Consider the following 17,238-nt stretch of genomic DNA (forward strand, 5'->3'; position numbering starts at 1 on the left):
ATCATTACACACTAAATTCAAAATTGTCCACCAACTTCTTCTGTTTTTCAAAATGGTCTCTGTACTTTTTGAAAAGATGTATAGTTTATCCCTAGGTTGTCTTGGTAACTGAACAACATCTATAATTGATAAAAGAAAAATAAAATTGTAATGCATGGCTATAAAATGAAAAATCAAATAAAATTTTTTAGCAAGCAATTGAATTATGCTATGGTAAATTTTAGGAATAATTGCAAAAACATTCCAAGGTTTTCCACTAATATGAATTTGCATGGTCACTTTAAAAAAAAAACGACCGGTTTGAGAAAAAAAAAGTAGATAGAAAGATTTTGAATTTCAGGCAATTGTACACGGATCAGTACTCGTATTATACCTTGTAATATGCACTAAATGTTGCTTGAAATTGTGCATTTTTGCATGTTTTATTGGTAAAAAGTCAAATATCTTAAAAAATTTCTATATAATTATAGGATCAGACTAATGAGGACTTTCAGGACATGTTAAGCATATCTTTCTATTATATATAATTAAAGAAGCATATCTTTCTATTATATATAATTAAAGTCAAACTGAGAGAATGTATGGAAGTGAGTGGCAAAGAAAATTATGGCTTAATTCCCTAAAAAATTCCAAACTTTATGTCTAATCTCAACTCTGTCTCGAACTTTTTTGTTTAAAAAAGATTACAAATTTTCACTAAGGAAAATTGTCCAAAAAGTCCAAAACCTATTGCGCTATTGCCAATTTAGTCATAAACATTTCAATTTTATCAATTAAGTCATAAACGTTTTCACATTTTGAAAATTGAGTCCATCCAGCCAATTTTGGCCGAAATTCGCTAACGTAGACGTCGGTTGTCCTACATGGACAAATTTTATTAATTTTATTAGTATTTTTCGTATTTTTTAATTTTTTTTATATTTTTTTTTCCCTCTTCTTCCTTTGCCAGTCGCGCAACCTTAGCGATAGTCGGTGACCGGCCAGAGGCTATGGCCGACAAGGGTTGGCCTTGCTAGCCTCAAACAAGGGTCGGCCTCACCGGGCTCAAGCAAGGTCGCCCTTGTCGAAGGCCAGTGAGGGCGAGACTCAACCTCACTCGAAGCAAGCGAGGGGTGACCTCATCGACCGCAAACCTTGCCCAAGGCCGAACCTTGCCAGTCATAGCCTCTAGTCTTTGGGGTTTGGGATTTAGGGCTATAAGGTTTGGGTTTTGGGTTTAGGGTTTAAAGGTTAGGGTCTTGGGATTTAGGGTTAGGGTTTTAGAGTTTAGGGTTTGGGTTTAGGGTTTTGGGATTTTGGGTTTAGGGTTTTAGGGATTTGGGTTTTTGGGTTTATGGTTTATGAAATTGTTTCTCTAAAATAACATTGTTTCTCTTTTTGTTCCTGGGAACAAAACAATAGATTTTTTTTACTTCTTATATCTATTTCAAATCTATTTCATGATCACTATTTTATTTCGGGGGATAGAAAAATTAACTGACTTACACAAACGGATTTTCTTTGTGGCCGAATGTGTGTGTGTGTTTGCCGACGTTAATATAATCATGTGTTTTTTAAATCTTCTTAACGGGTGTCTTCGGAATACTTGTCAATTATACTTAATAAGAAAATGTTTACAATACACTAATTACACAAATAGCACGTAAAAGATAATGCATTGGAAATAATAATTTTCTTTATGCTTAACAAGGGTGTTCAATCCAATTATAATTAAGGGTGCGTTTGTTTCGCAGAAAACTCAATGATAAAGGAAAATGATTTCCCGGAAATATTTTCCAAGAATACGGTTAGTTTTCATTTGTTTAGAGATATATGATCGAAATCATTTTATGATGTTTGGATTTCATTGGAAAATGATTTCAATTTCATGACTTTATCTCAAGCAAAAAAAAAATCGATTTTTTTAATATTTTTTATTTTTTAAAAAATCAAATCATTAATTATTGGGAAAATTTCAAATCAGTACCCAAAGTGGGGTCATTTTCTCAAAAAATGATCTAAAGTGGACATAGTATCAAATAAGGGCCTGAAGTGCCCAATCAATCTCAAATAGGGGTCCGAAGTACCCAATTAGTCTCAAGTAAGGGCCTGGGTTCGTCGGCCGGTCAAATGCTCATCGGCCGGTGAGCACATTACTGTTCCGGCGACCGAAACAAGGGCAATTTTGTCTTTTTCTTTTTTTTCCTTTTTCTTTTTTTTATTTTCCTTTTCCTTTTTTTATTTTTTTCCTCTCTTCCCTCCACCTGCCATAGCCGGGGCCGGCGGAGGTTGCTGGCCTCAGGCGGGGGCTGCCCTCGCCGAATCTAGCGAGGGTCACCCTCGCCCTCGCTCGACGCCGGCAAGGGCGGCCCTCAACTGGGCGAGGGCAGCCTCCGCCGGCCCCGGCTGTGGCCGACGGAGAGAAGAGAGGAAAAAAAAAAACAGAAAAGGAAAAGGAAAAGGAAAAGGAAAAGAAAAATACAGAAAAAGGAAAAACAAAAAAGAAAAAACGAAACTGCCCTTGTTTCGATAGCCGGAACAGTAACGTGCTCTCCGGCCGGTGAGCATTTGACCGGCCGGTGAATCCAAGCCCTTACTTGAGACTAATTGGGTATTTCGGGTCCTTATTTGAGACTGATTGGACACTTCAGGCCCTTATTTGATACTATGTCTACTTAGGGTCCTTTTTTGAGAAAAAGACCTTACTTGGGGTTCTTAATTGGAATTTTCCCATTTTTTTTCTTTTTTCTCTTTTTTTTTTCTTTTTTTCTTTTCTTTTCTTTTTCCTCCTTCCTTCGTCGCGACCAATTGGTGATGGCAACAGCTCGCCAGCCTACGTCTTGGCAGGTCACCGAGCTGCCGGCCATTGCCGAGGAATGCGGCCGACAGAGGAAGAAGGAGGAAGAAAAAGGAAGAAAAAAAGAAAAGAAAAGAAAAAAATTTTAAAAAATAAAAAAATCGATTTTTAAAAAAAAATATTTTCATAAGAATAATTCCATTAACCAAGGACCCGAGCCTGAGCACTGAAGACCCATGCACGGTCTTTGTGGACTCAAGCCTAAGGGTTGGGGACTAGAGCTCGAGCGTCAGGGATCGAGCACAGCCTTTATGGACCTGAGTTTGAGTGTCGGAGCATCGGGTACGGGGCACTAGGGGTACGGGCTCGACCTTGATGGTCCCGGGTGTGGGCGTTGAGGGCCTAAGCCTAAGCACTGTGGTCCCATGCCTGACTTCAATGGATCCGGGCTCGACCGCCGAAGACCTGGTGTTGAACGTGGGGATCCGGGAATTAATGTTGGGATTTTCGAACCCAAGCGTAAAGTTTTAGACTCAAGCATCCATACGTTATTTTGGAAAACGTTTTCCAATTCTTTTAAAAATGAAATTATTTTTCTGAATTAAAATTTTTGTAGGAAAACTTTTTTCATTGACTAGGAAAACATTTTCCGATGGCTCATTTTCTTATCCGAACAAAATGCTGGAAAATGCTTTCCCTAAGTCAATTCTCCAACATCAAACGGGCAAAATATCACATGAAATATCTTTCCATTTTCTCTCCTCTTGTGCGGAGAGAGAGAGGGAATGAGAACAGTTGGATAGAAACCAAAAATGGCGGATCCCCCGCCTCAATTTCCACGCCCAGGTTCGTCCTCTTATACCATCTCACCGCGCCGAAACACCATAATCGATTGACTCCTCAAGTCAACGCTCTCGATCTCATCGAACGGTTGAAAAGCCCCAATCGATCCCCACCGCTCCGAACACATCACCACCGTCCGTCCCCTCCGCCGTCGCCTCCGCCCCCCCACCCCACCGTCGCCGACCTTCGAGCTCCCGAAGCACCTCCGGCGATGGCGGCGCTCTCCCTCCTGTCCCTCCTCCTTCTCCTCCTCCTCCCACTCTCCCTCCTCCTCCTCCTCTCCCTCATCGTCCGCCCCCGCACCGTCAAGATCCCCCTCAAGAACCGCCACGTCCTCGTCACCGGCGGCTCCAGCGGCATCGGCCTCGCCATCGCCCGCCGCGCCGCCGCGGAGGGCGCCCGCGTCTCGATCCTCGCCCGGTCCCAGGCCAAGCTGGAGGAGGCCAGGCAGGCGATCCGGCTCGCCACGGGGATCGACGCCGCGACCTTCTCCGCCGACGTCCGCGACTTCGACGCCGTGCGGCGGGCCGCGGAGGAGGCCGGGCCGGTGGACGTGCTGGTGGTGAACCAGGGGGTGTTCGTCCCCGAGGAGCTGGCGAAGCAGGAGCTGGACGAGGTGAGGTTCATGATAGACGTCAATCTGATCGGCAGCTTCAACATGATCAAGGCATTCTTGCCGGCGATGAAAGCTAGGACCGACCGGAGGCCGGCTTCAATTGCCCTCATGTCCTCTCAGGCTGGTCAGGTAATTACTGTTCTAGCACAACGCGAGAGCATTCTTTAGTTTTGCATTGTCTCTATGCTTTTGATGGAATTGGTGATTGATTGGGGATTGCTGTAGGTGGGGATCTACGGTTACACTGCTTACTGCGCAAGCAAATTCGGGCTCCGAGGATTAGCGGAAGCACTGCAACAAGAGATCATCACCGATGGCATTCATGTTTCGCTTGTTTTCCCACCGGATACCGATACTCCTGGATTAGCGGAAGGTATTTTGTTGTGAATTCGCCTCTTGCAGATTGCCCCTGTTTGTACTGCTTTGCAGTTGCGAGGATTAGATGCTTTACCATATATTGCTTGTGGAGTCTGTGTAGTTATCCGACCATAACGGAACAACATAGTGTGAATTGGTAACATTTAGATATATAAATGACACTTGATTCAGTAGGAACTCCCCTATATGATCGAAGGAGAAGCAAATCACTTGTTTTCCAAACCATAGAGTTGTTTCCTTTCTACAACTGAATTGCTCCTCTGCAATCCTTGGGCTTTCCCTTGCTAGTTTCATCAATCATGATTGGATAAGAAGAATATAGTTGTTTCTACAGCACAAAAGTGTAGAATAATCTAGTTAGCATCCATGATTCTGGATAATTTCGATGAAGCTGCATCTGCTTTGTTCCTATCTTATGATCTTTTACCTGCTCTTTATAGGTACTTCCTAAGTTAACCGCAGGAAAGCTTTGTCATCTATTGTTTTATTGGGCATCTTTGAATAGACATCATCTCTCGCTATCAAAGTTTGTTATTATATATCCCGCAGCTTCAATGACAACAGCTTGGGCCCATATATTAGTACCCTACAATGTATCTCTGTTTGTATGACTGGCCACCTTATGTCCATATGCTTCCATGCTCTGAGTGCTTTCAAGAATCAAACAGTGAGGATGTGCCAGTAATATGATTTTCTTTTTTTTTGCCTATGCTCTTTGGATTAGTCCATGCTTTTTCTTTTCTATGGGCAATTGTTGATACATCACTTCCTGACTGCAGAAAATAAGAGAAGACCTCCACTGACAAGCATAATAGCCGGTTCTTCTGGTGCAATGAAAGCAGATGAAGTTGCAGAGAAGACGTTAAGTGGAATTAAATCTGGCAGTTTTATTGTACCTTGCAACTTTGAGGGCCACTTGCTAGCAATTGCGACTGCTGGTTTGTCTCCTCAAAGATCGTACATCATGGCATTCGTGGAGGTGGTTGGTGTCGGTATTCTCCGTCTTGCTGGTCTGTTCTTCCAGTGGAACTGGTATAGCAGTATAGAAAAGTGGCATGCGCAAAGTAAGCAGTAACCTGTAAGTTTTCTGCAGCGGACCTCCTCAATGCCGGGTAGTTTTGTCATCTATTGCTGCTGTCGTTGCTTTGAGTTTTGTAACATGACACGATGACTTTATATGATGCCTTTGTTTGATCTCTGTATTCCCGGATATATCCTTGTCATTTTGGAATATGATGAGAATTTGTAAAAGGAAGATGATTTCATATGCTCGATTGTTTCAATTCGTATGTCTTGGATTGCTTGCTAAAGAGAAAGCTGCTATTTCTGTAGCAGGACGGCCAGATAATATGCTTTTTCATCCTAAAATAAATTGTCAAAGTTGATTTCTGAAGTTTTTGGCTGCCATTTGCTTAAGTCATGAAGCAAATCAGCCAGAAAATTTGTCTCAATCTCATCAGTCTGGTCCTCTTGTATTAAGTTCCCCCGAAAATTAGATGTCTCACTCGAGAGTTGAGACTTCTTGATGTGACCCTATCATGTGATGTCATCTAGAATTACTTATATTTTTCCTGGAAATTAGCTTGTCAATAGTCTATGCCGTCCTGATGTAGATCTTACAGGAAAGAGAACTATGGCTTGTATAGATCTGGATCGGTCAAGATGTTCGAAATTTGATAGTATCATGTTCGACTGATGATCATTCATATTTTGACTTGTAACATTCAGCATACGCAAAGTTCATCATGTTCATTACACTAGTAACAATTTCATAACACTTATGTTATGAATCATGATTATGAATTTGTTACTAATATCACATGAAAAGTTCATTATGTTCGTTACACCATTAGAATACGCCATGAGTCATCTATAAATCATGGCTGTTTACTTGGATGTAACATGGTCGAGTGATTTCATAACATGCACGTAAAAGGGCTAAAATAGTAATTTTGTACAAAATAAAGGCAAAAATATAAATTAACAGCATGTAAATCTTCTGTGAATAGTGGTTTTTATTAGTTAAAATGAATATTAGTTAGTGATTGAGATAGATTAATTAAAAGAAATAAAATCGGGTAAAAATTTAAGTATTGTGGAATTGGAGCTAATTTGTCATTTCAAAAAGTTTGAGGTCTCATTTTCTAAAACTGGAAATTTTTCGAGCTATTTACATGTTAAGGATGTTCATGATGACAGGTTCTTAATTAGCCTTACAATTAATTGCCTAATCTATACAATTTGTCCAACTAGTCAAAATGTGGACTTAATTGAATAAATATTTTGAAAAGATGGTTGTTTTGGTAATAATATAAAATAAGAGAGTTATATATAGTGTCAACAAGATAGTCATAAGGATCAAATAGAAAATGAATGGCCTTAGCTAATTGATTTGACTAGCAGAGCTAGATTAAGAGATAATTGAGATAAAGCTTGGAATTTTGATATGAGAAATTATGTCGGGTTAATCTTGTAATTTGATAAGCTGAAATTTTATAAAATTGATGTGAATATGATAATAAGAGTGAATATAGTCTTGATATATTGTTGGTGATCAAATTCTAAACATTTTCGGTGCAATATCAATGTAGTGTAAAAATGTCTTTTGTGTAAAGGATCTTGTAGCTCAATCTACATTTTAGTTTTAATGGTAACTTGAGAATAATCATAAACTCATGTGATGTAAGTATTTTGCGGGCTCTTGGATTTAATTACTTTATGCATAAGAGTTGGTATATTGTGAATGATAATAAATTGATGTTTGGTTTTCACTATTAATACAAGAAATGCCAAGAGATTAGTGTGATATTATTTGCACTATGATTACATGGCAATTGTTACGTAGTAATGATTTGCACGTGATGACATTGTATATCGAGTGACGAGTGTTTTATGAATAAGAGTTTGTGGGTTTACAAATGATGATAAATGGATATTTGATTTCCATTATTAAAAAAGAAACTGCCTAGATTGCATGTGGTTATTGAAATATACATGACAATTGTTATGTTACGATGATTTGCATGATGCCATGTTATGAAGACCTTTGCCATGGCCTATTTGCTAAAGAGCAAACTCCCTTTTAGCTTAGATGTTCTATCGTCTTGGACGGATCTCTGCAATGTTGAGAGGACATGAAGTCCGAATTATACATTAAGGTTATGTTTGGTAAAGTTTATGTTCTTGAAAACAATTTTTGTTCAAAAATAGGTTTTTTCTAATTCTATTCCCAGGAACAATTTCTGAGCAAAAAAATGCGTTTGGTAATTGCACAAAATTTCTATTCCCGAAAAAGAAAAAGAATAGAAATGCGTTTATTACGACCTTAAAAATTTACACTCTTAATTTTTTCATTTAATTATAAAATGTGAGGAAAGACTTAACAATTCTTCATGTTTGGTTAAAATCGGACTAGAAATAAAATCAGAATATATTATGATATAGAATTGGATGACTTTAATACAATCATAAAGGAAATTACTCCTTACAGACAAAGCAAATACGGGATGGTGATCGAGGAAATTGCAGTTTATGGTTTTGGGTTTTAGGTTTGAGTTTTAGGGTTTCGAATTTGAAGTTTTGGGATTTTAGGATTTGGGATTTAGGGTTTGGGGTTTACAGTTTTAGGATTTAGGTTTTAGGGTGTTTCGGGTTTTGAGTTTGGGGTTTTAGAGTTTAGGGATTCAAGGTTTTGGGTTTTAGAGATTCGGGTTTTGGGTTTAGGGTTTAGGGTTTGGGGTTCGGGGTTTTGCGGTTTAGGGTTTTAGGATTTAGGGCTTGGGATTTATGGTTTTAGGATTTAGGCTTGGCTTTTTGGGGTTTGGGGTTTAAGGGTAGGGTTTTAGGATTTGGGATTTTGGGTTTCGGGTTTCGGTATTGAGATTTAGGGTTTAGGATTATAGGGTTAATGTTTAGGGTTTCAGGGTTTCGGGTTTTGGGGTTTAGGGTTTAGCATGGGAATATCTTGTGAAAGAGAAAGCTAATCTCATTTCTCTATTGTTTCTCTTTTTGTTCTCGGAAACAAGAAGCATATTTTTTTTACTTCTTAATTTTGTTACAAATATATTCCCTGACCACTTTTTTGTTCTGGGGAACAAAAAATTGACTGACGTTACCAAACGGATTTATGTTCTTTTTTTGTTTCGGGGAACAAAAGAATTGAAAATCAAAGAATCTGGAGCATTACCAAAGAGGCCCTAAAGGATATGGCTTGAGTAGCCCGATATGGCTTGAGTGGCGTGTGAATGTCATTGAATAACCATCATCATCCGAATGTACACTGATGTATTCATCTTTGCTACGAAGAGGACACCCGTGATGAATGGGCTGAGAGGCCTTGCAAAGAGGTGCTTATGTTTCTGTCCTTTATGAGTTAGTGGTTACGATACCTCTTTAGTCGAGATGCCTCATGAGTCTAGATTGGTCCTCGCCAATGTCGAGTTGGAATATATATGCACACACACACACATATCAGTGAGCTACTATGTGGTATTTGTGCATCATGAGATTGATAAGTTCATCTGTGTACATTTGAGTGTTAAACTAAATGTTAGCTAATGGCATCTATTTTATTTGCCAACATGATTGTTGTCATAACGTATATATTGCATTATCTTGGGCATAAGGACACTAGAAGTGCCAAAAGTTTCGTATGGTGCTCATTTTGGTTGCAAAAGTTTTCGTCGAATCACTCAAGTGTCACTTTGTTTTTTAAAAAACGATCACTTAAGTGCCAACTCCGATTTGGGTTATCAGAAATTCAACGTGGCCCATATTTTATTAATTTATTTGACTAACGTGGCCCGTCAGTGTGCCAGTAAGCCTTGACATTGTCGTTGAATTATATACTTCCTGCTCCTCATAGAGACAATGACCATGGTGTGGATGGTTTGAAAATTTGTATTGTGACAAGGATTTAGACCCATCAACATGTCATGTACAATGAGTGTGTGACTTGAACTTAGAATTTGCGTTTGTTGCTGTTTGAGGAGAGAAAAACATATCGTATTACTCTAATCAAAGGGATTACAAAAATAGATATAAGTACTCCTCTAAACATAATATGACTATGCTACCCTCATTAGCTTATTTCCTAACACTCCCCCTCAAGTTGGGATATAAATATTGAATAATTCCAACTTGTTACGTAAAAAACTTACTCTATTCCCCCTTAGAGATTTAGTAAATATATCTGCAAGCTGATTTTCCATTCTTGTATGTCGAAGAATCATCTCCCATTTTTTGAACTCTCTCGTATAAAGTGACAATTAACCTCAATATGATTGATTTGCTCATGGAATACAAGATTATTTGTAATATGAATAGCTGATTGATTATCATAATATAGCATCAATGGTTCTGATGTTAACATGCCAATCTTTGACAATAGCATCCTCAACCAGAGCAATTCATTGTCACATGTGCCATAACTCTCTATTCCTCTTCAGCACTTGAACGAGAAATAACATGTTTCTTGCTCTTCCAGGCAATTAAATTAACTTCAAGGAACAAACAATAGCTCGACATAGATCTCCTACTAGTAGGACATCCAACCCAATATGCATAAGAGAAACATGTAGTTTTTAAATAGCCATAATTCTTGAAAAGTAGTCCTTTACTCGGCGCTCCCTCCAAGTACTTGATAATCCGAAGCACATCCCAATGAGTAGTACGAGGAAAACTCATGAATTGACTCACTACACTAACATCAAAAAATATATTACGTCTTGTGACGGTAAGATAATTCAACTTACCAACCAATCTCCAATACTTCACTAGATTATGTAATACTTCTCCATGTTCTACGTCAAGTTTCACATTCGGTTTCATAAGAGTATCAACTGACTTTGTTCCAAGAAATCCAACCTCATCAAGAATGTCAATTACACATTTTCGATGGGATAAATTGATACCTACATACAAGTAAGCTGCCTCCATACCTAGAAAATATTGCAGGCGTCCCAGATCCTTAATATTGAACTTAGTATGTAGAAACTGTTTAAGTCATTGAATACCATCTTAATCACTACCAGTAATGACATATCAGATTCTTCTCCTGAGCCATATACCCGGGTAGTTGCTCCATATATGCTTCCTCAGTCAAATCACCATGTAAGAAGGCATTTTTAACATCCAATTAATGAGCGCCTTCATTTCATCTTCCATGGCTTGTCACCATTTAGAATGAACAAAAGTTTCAGTAAAATTGCTAGGCACATAAACAAAGGACAAGGACGAGACAAAGGTAGAGAACATAGGAGATAAACGATCATATAATAAAAAGTTTGAAATAGGATGACGAGTACGAAAACAATTAGATAGACCAGAATAAGATGCATAACGATCCATAGGAGGACCAATACAAGAACATGTACCTTTTCGAGTAGCAATAGGTGGATTAGGACTAGGATTAGAAGATGGAGAAACAAATGATGAGGGAATAGATGAATCATGTGTCGGTGAAGGCTAGACTATTGTAGTGGGAGCTACACTACGCCGATGGTAAGTGCGGTCAGCATACTGAATTCTTGTAAACGATTCTGAAGGAAGCAAGAGTGATGGAAGTGACGGTAAGATACACCCGCCATTATTAGTAGTCGCTGTATGGTTCATCTGAGCATTATAATATGACTGGTCCTTAAAGAATGTCACATCCGTAGACACGCGCACACGATGAAGAGTAGGACTATAACATTTATAGCCTTTCTGAGTTCAAGAGTATCCCACAAAGACATTTTTCAGCACGAGGATCCAACTTATCATGACCTAGAATAAGAGAATGGACAAAACAAACACAACCAAAGATGCGTAGTGGTAATGGAAAGGGAAGACGATTTGGATGTAAAATGGTAAACAGTATCTCCCCCTGAAGAACAGGGGTTGTAAGTCGATTAATTAAGTAGCAGGCTGTAAGAACAGCATGGCCCCAAACAGTTTTAGGTAGATGCATGTGAAACATAAGACAACGGGCAATATCAAGAAGATGACAATTTTTGCGATTGGCTACACCATTTTGTTGTGGTGTGTATGAATAGAAAGTTTGATGAATAATACCATGAGAATCAAGAAAAGACTTAAAACTAGAAGTAGTAGCAAGATACTCTTTGGCATTATGAGATTGCAAAGCAATTAGGAATAACCAAGTCATTCAGGAAAAACAATCCACAAATGTAAAAAAAATATGAAACGAGAGATATCAACAACATGACATGGCAAAAAAACAACATGACATGGACCCCAGACATATGAGTGAACAAGCTCAAATGGACTAGATGCACGACTCTGAATGCGAGAAGGAAAAGAGACCTTATGGTGTTTACCAAAATAACAAGCTTCACACTGAAAAGAACTCAAACTCAGGAAGTAAATGCTGAAGAATGTTCGGTGGTGGATGACCAACACGACAATGCATTCGATAAACATCGAATGATGTGTGTTTCACAGCTGCAGCAGCTAGCATCTTCTTGTCAAGGTAGTACAAACCACTTGATTCATGGCCCCCATCAATCGTTTCTCCGGTCCATAGATCCAAAAGACACAACGAGAAGAGGAAAAGGTCATTGAATAATTTAGTTTTTTAGTTAACAAACTAACAGAAATCAAATTATATGGAGATTTGAGATGAAGGACATGATAGAGAAAGAGAGAGACTCAAATGAGCTACTCAAGTACCAGTGACCTGAGATTGTGAACCATCACCTAAAATAACATAATTCGACACCCTAGGTGATGTGGAATGAAACAAAGACAACAACTCAGAATTACCCGTCATGTGATGGGTATCTCCAGAGTCTATAACCCAGGAGTTGGATGTCGTAGAGTCAGAAAATAAATAGGATAAACTACCTTCTGAGTTGCCGTAGGAGTTGAAGAACCTATCACCTGTTGAGAGCGAACCAATGCATCATACTCAGCACGGGTCAATGTGACAGAATTTCCCATATTCTGCACAATAATAGAATCTAGTTGAGCAAGTGAGGAAGAGTCTTCCACCACTACATAGGCAACAAGTGTAGCAATAAGTTTCTGTATGTCCAGTCCTTTGGCAATGAGTACAATAGCGAGAGCGATTACCACCAATACCTCTACCATGGCTTCCACGACCTCCACTCAAAACAAAGCCACGTCCACGACCCCTGTGACCACAACCATGAGCTCCACATCCACTAAAACCATGAGAGATCATGGCACTTGTCTCCAGAGCCATGGTGGATACCTCTCTAGTAGATGTTGAACTGAGAGCTTGAGAAATACCTCATCAACTGTAATAAGGGAGCTCTAAGATGTAATTTGCTGTCGAAGAAAGGAATATTCAGGCCCTAATGCCTTGAGAAACGGTATCACTTGAAGATCCTCTTGACGTTTGACTACAACATTCGCATCGCTCGAAGCTGAAAGATAAGTATCTAATTGTCGACAAAGTGTCGTGAAGCGAGCATAATACTCTAATAAGGACTAATCTCCATGATGCAAATTAAATAGTGCTTCTCATGTATCGCGCACTCGTGTCATATTATTCTGTCCAGAATAAAGTAAGGCACACTTTTCCTAATCTTCTCTAGTTGAGTTACATTGAATGAAGTGAGGATTAATTTTAGAATCCATACTATTCCATAAAAGTGTACAGATCATCTCATCTCCAACAATCCAATTAGCTACCTTACTCTGATCTAAGGGGATCGGAGACATAAGATTATCATGTTGTTTGGTGGCGGTAAGATAGACTTTGACAGCTTTAGACCAAGATGGATAATTAGTTCCATCCAACTTGACAGAAGTTAATTGAAAATGTGGCAAACCAGCAAACAATCCAGCGACAGCCATTAGTGAACAAATAATACGATTGAACCCAAGAACAACGCCACAATAACCCAAGAACTTAACTCCACTAACACGATCAACCATAATATAATCACTACAAATGAGGGTTCAATCGATTCTCTACCACAATAATTTATCGAAAACTCATAAAATCATCGAATGAGTAACGAAATATTACCACGAACCATCCCATATTTCAAGGATGAATAGACTACAATTGGAAACCATGTGAGATTACAGGAGAGTATCCTTTGCTTGACAACATTTGTAACATCCTGAATTCAACCCACTTTCGTGATTAATGAAATGGATGATTATTTCTCATTTCATTTTAGTAAGTCTCGTTCGAAACTGATCAATCTTGGGATGTTGACCAATAGGGAATGGCTAACTAGGAAAACAGTACGTGGACCCAGGAACTCGACCGTGAATCGAGCTTCGATTCCGAAGGATGACGAGGAAATATTTTGGGCCAATGTGGTCCGATCCAAGGAGAGTGATGGAATTAGTTTGGCCAACGACGTACGATCGGACCGCGGGTGATTCCGCACGACCGAGAGTACGTGTGGCGAACAATCCTGAACTTATTCCGAACGATCGCGACCTCCGGAACTAGCGATAAATCCTTGCGTTTTCTCGAAAATCGAGACCATCACGATTCGAGTAAACCTAGGTTGATACGCGTAACCCCTAAACAGCCGCCCATTAATGAGAGACGCTAAAATCGCATTTGAGCGAAATTGATCGTGGAATTGAATCCGGACTTGGGTGTCAAATTTCACGAACGTACACGACTATTTTGCAAGGACAACATTGTATTAGTGTGGCCAATCATATTTGGGATCGGTATGGTCGAAAAATGGAATTTCGGACCGGAAATGGAAAATTACCGATTTGCCCTTGAGCCCTAAGTGCTAATTCCGAATTTTGGGGATTAATTTGAACTTAATCAGCCCCCAATAATGCCGAAAATCATGGACAATAATGCTCCCCATCACCTTTGTTATTTCCCAAATGGCCCTTGGATATTTTGATCAAGACTTTATCTTGGCCCTTGATTTTGGTGGGATGTAATTGGTGTTCAAATTGTGGCCCTTGAATCAATGTTTAGTGGGGTGGGTAAGATGGACAATTTTAGTGGGGTTAGCCACCAACCCCCACTCACCAAGTTTGCCAAAACCTCTTGCAATCTCTCTCTCCTCTCATTCCCTCCCCCAACCGGCCACTTCTCCTCTCTCTCTCGCCACTCTCTCTCTCTCTCCATTCTCCCCTTTCTCGTTCGTGAAGCCCGCCGGAGCAGCCCCCAAGTCGCCGCCGACCGTCGGTGCCACTTGTCGCCGCCGGCCGCGCGCCACCGTCCCGACTCATCACCACCACCTCAGCCATTTTTCCTCATCATTTCGCCACCTCATCCCCAGCACCATCACCCCATTTCGCCGCCCAGCTCAGCCGTCACCACCAGCCCGCCGTTTGCCACCGAACGCCGCCGTGAGGACTGCCAAAGCGCCGTCGTCCGGCCCCGTTCTCTCTTGTGATCAGCCTACATTTGGAGTTCAAAACCTAGTAAGTACAAACCCTAAACCCTAATTAGGATTATGTGCACTTTAGACAAGTTTTAGGGGTAATTAGGGTATTTTAGGGGTTGATTAAGTGGCCAATGAGTAGGGCTGACCTTGTGGCTATTTTGGTGGTTTAGTGTGACAATTTAATGGTGGTTTAATGGCTTAGAATGGGCTGAGTAATGGCTGTTCATTGTGGAGAATAATTGGACCTTGTTTGGCTAAGTTAGGGCTTAATTGTGGATTACCGTGGGTTTCTTGATTTGTCTGTGTAGTGGCCGAATGGTGCTTGGTTCGAGATTGATTGTATGATGCCATGTGGTGTGCTTGGTGTGGCCGAATGATGTGATGCTTGGTCGGCCATTGACATGTATAATTTCAATGACTAATGGCAAGATTTCGTGCACCGAATGGAGAGTCGTGGCTGATTTGGGGTTAATTGCTTGAGTGAGCTTGTTATGGCATTAATTGAGCATGTTGTGGCATTAATTGAACATGTGGCTATGTTGAAATTGAATGCTCAGTGTGAAATTTTACGAATGCTGAGTGTGGACGTTATGGCCATGAGTGTGCACATCGAGCATTGGCATGACATGTGCATTATGCGAGTGTGCACGAATGACATGAGCATGTGATCACCTAAATCGCCCATGCGTTTTATGTGGGGTTCAGATAAAAACTGGTGATATGTGTACATTTGATCACATAAAACCCTAATGCGTTTTACGCGGGGTATTGAACCCGTCCTGATGCATTTTATGAGGGACGATGCCCGGACTACCGGAAGATGGCCAACCTGATGCGTTTTACGCGGGTTGTGTCATGAGCCTGATGCGTTTTACGCGGGCCGGAGTTCGATCGAAATGTGATAGACCTGATGCGTTTAACGTGGGTCGGTGATAAATGGAAAGTGTGCAAGTATGAGCATAGCATTGACACGTGTGTGAAGGGTACATTCACGAGTGCAAGCATGTACATGTCATACGTAATGGCCAAGTGATATTGTGCATGCGTAATGATTGGGTTATGTGCCATTATTGTTATTATTATGTGCCTAACCTGCAGGGTCAGTTATATATAGTATTTGGGCCGAGGGCCTAAGTCATGTGATTGTTTGATTGCTTGGTTGGTTAATACTTGTCCGGAGGTGCATGTTAGCCTAGTTTAGGTTTAAGGGGCTTACTCGCTGAGATTTATTCTCACTATTATTTAAACCCCAACTTTTCAGACCCCCGACCTTGAGATGGCAGGGGTACCGATTCGTTCTGGGATCCCGCACCGCATAGATCGGTTGGTGATCGAGTACCATGTAGGGAACGAGGAGACTTATGTTAGACATTTCACTACCGTTTGGGTCGACGTGGGTGAGCCACAGTTCCAGGCTCATCAGTATTTGGGTTGGTGCTTTCGGGACCCGTTCGGGGTTTATGGACCCCTTAGGACCTTTGATGTCCCGATCGTCGGGGTAAGCCAATGGGACCTGCAGGATATCAATGGAGAGGTCGCCAGCCCTGAGGCCGTGTCCAAGGAGGATTCTGATCCCCGGCCGATCATCTTCGAGATGGATTCCGACCCCGAGGAGGAGCCGATGGAGTGGGAGTTAGATCCCAAGCCGGAACCGATGGAACTGGAGCCTGAGCCGGAGAACGAGTTCGAGGAGGAGCCAATGGAGGCTGAGTCCGAGCCGGATTCTATGGACTCCGAGTCTGAGTCGTCCGACGATTCGTTCGAGTCATCGGGATCCGACCCTTACTGGTTACCCTAGGGTTTACCCTTGACCATAGTTAGGTTGGGCCAACACTTTTTGGATAGGAGCCCTTCCTAGTTTTAGTACCCTGACCGCCCGAGCCACATACCCCTTTTTGACGTTAGTGGCTGCTGACCCGTTTTGATTTATATGTATAGTTCTGTTTGTAATGGATATTGTAAATCCCTGTTATTAATGCAAGTTATATTTATTGCTATCCTTGGTCACGTTGTTTTATTTATGTACGGGTGTGATGTTGCTTCTGCATGTGCATTGATCTCCGTTTTGGGTTTTGGGTCGGCGATGCGTCCTGGGATGTCGCACTAAATTCGACCTCAGTAGGGTTGTCGCATGCCGTGGGATTCGGGGTGTGACAATATTCTTCACTGCTTACTGGAAAACCTTAGATAGCATTATGCGCTACTTGCTAGAATTTTTTTTTTTTGAAAAACCTATCAATCGAATCCTAATTCGATTGAGTCTTCTTCAATCGAAATAG

At 40.7% G+C, this 17,238-nt stretch overlaps 1 protein-coding gene across 1 annotated transcript; it reads left to right on the plus strand.

Moving 5' to 3' along the window:
• Window positions 1–3,634: 3,634 nt before the first annotated feature.
• Window positions 3,635–5,880, plus strand: LOC115661846 (3-dehydrosphinganine reductase TSC10A-like). Its single transcript, XM_030584043.2, has 3 exons — window positions 3,635–4,364; window positions 4,461–4,608; window positions 5,393–5,880. The coding sequence occupies exons 1-3, from the start codon at window positions 3,831–3,833 to the stop codon at window positions 5,686–5,688; spliced, it is 978 nt and encodes a 325-aa protein (XP_030439903.2). The 5' UTR covers window positions 3,635–3,830; the 3' UTR covers window positions 5,689–5,880.
• Window positions 5,881–17,238: the final 11,358 nt, after the last annotated feature.

The sequence above is a fragment of the Syzygium oleosum genome, unplaced genomic scaffold (assembly GCF_021117445.2).
Source record: "Syzygium oleosum isolate NSW1041296 unplaced genomic scaffold, Sole_v2.1 Sole_v2.17, whole genome shotgun sequence".
Classification (NCBI taxonomy): domain Eukaryota; kingdom Viridiplantae; phylum Streptophyta; class Magnoliopsida; order Myrtales; family Myrtaceae; genus Syzygium; species Syzygium oleosum.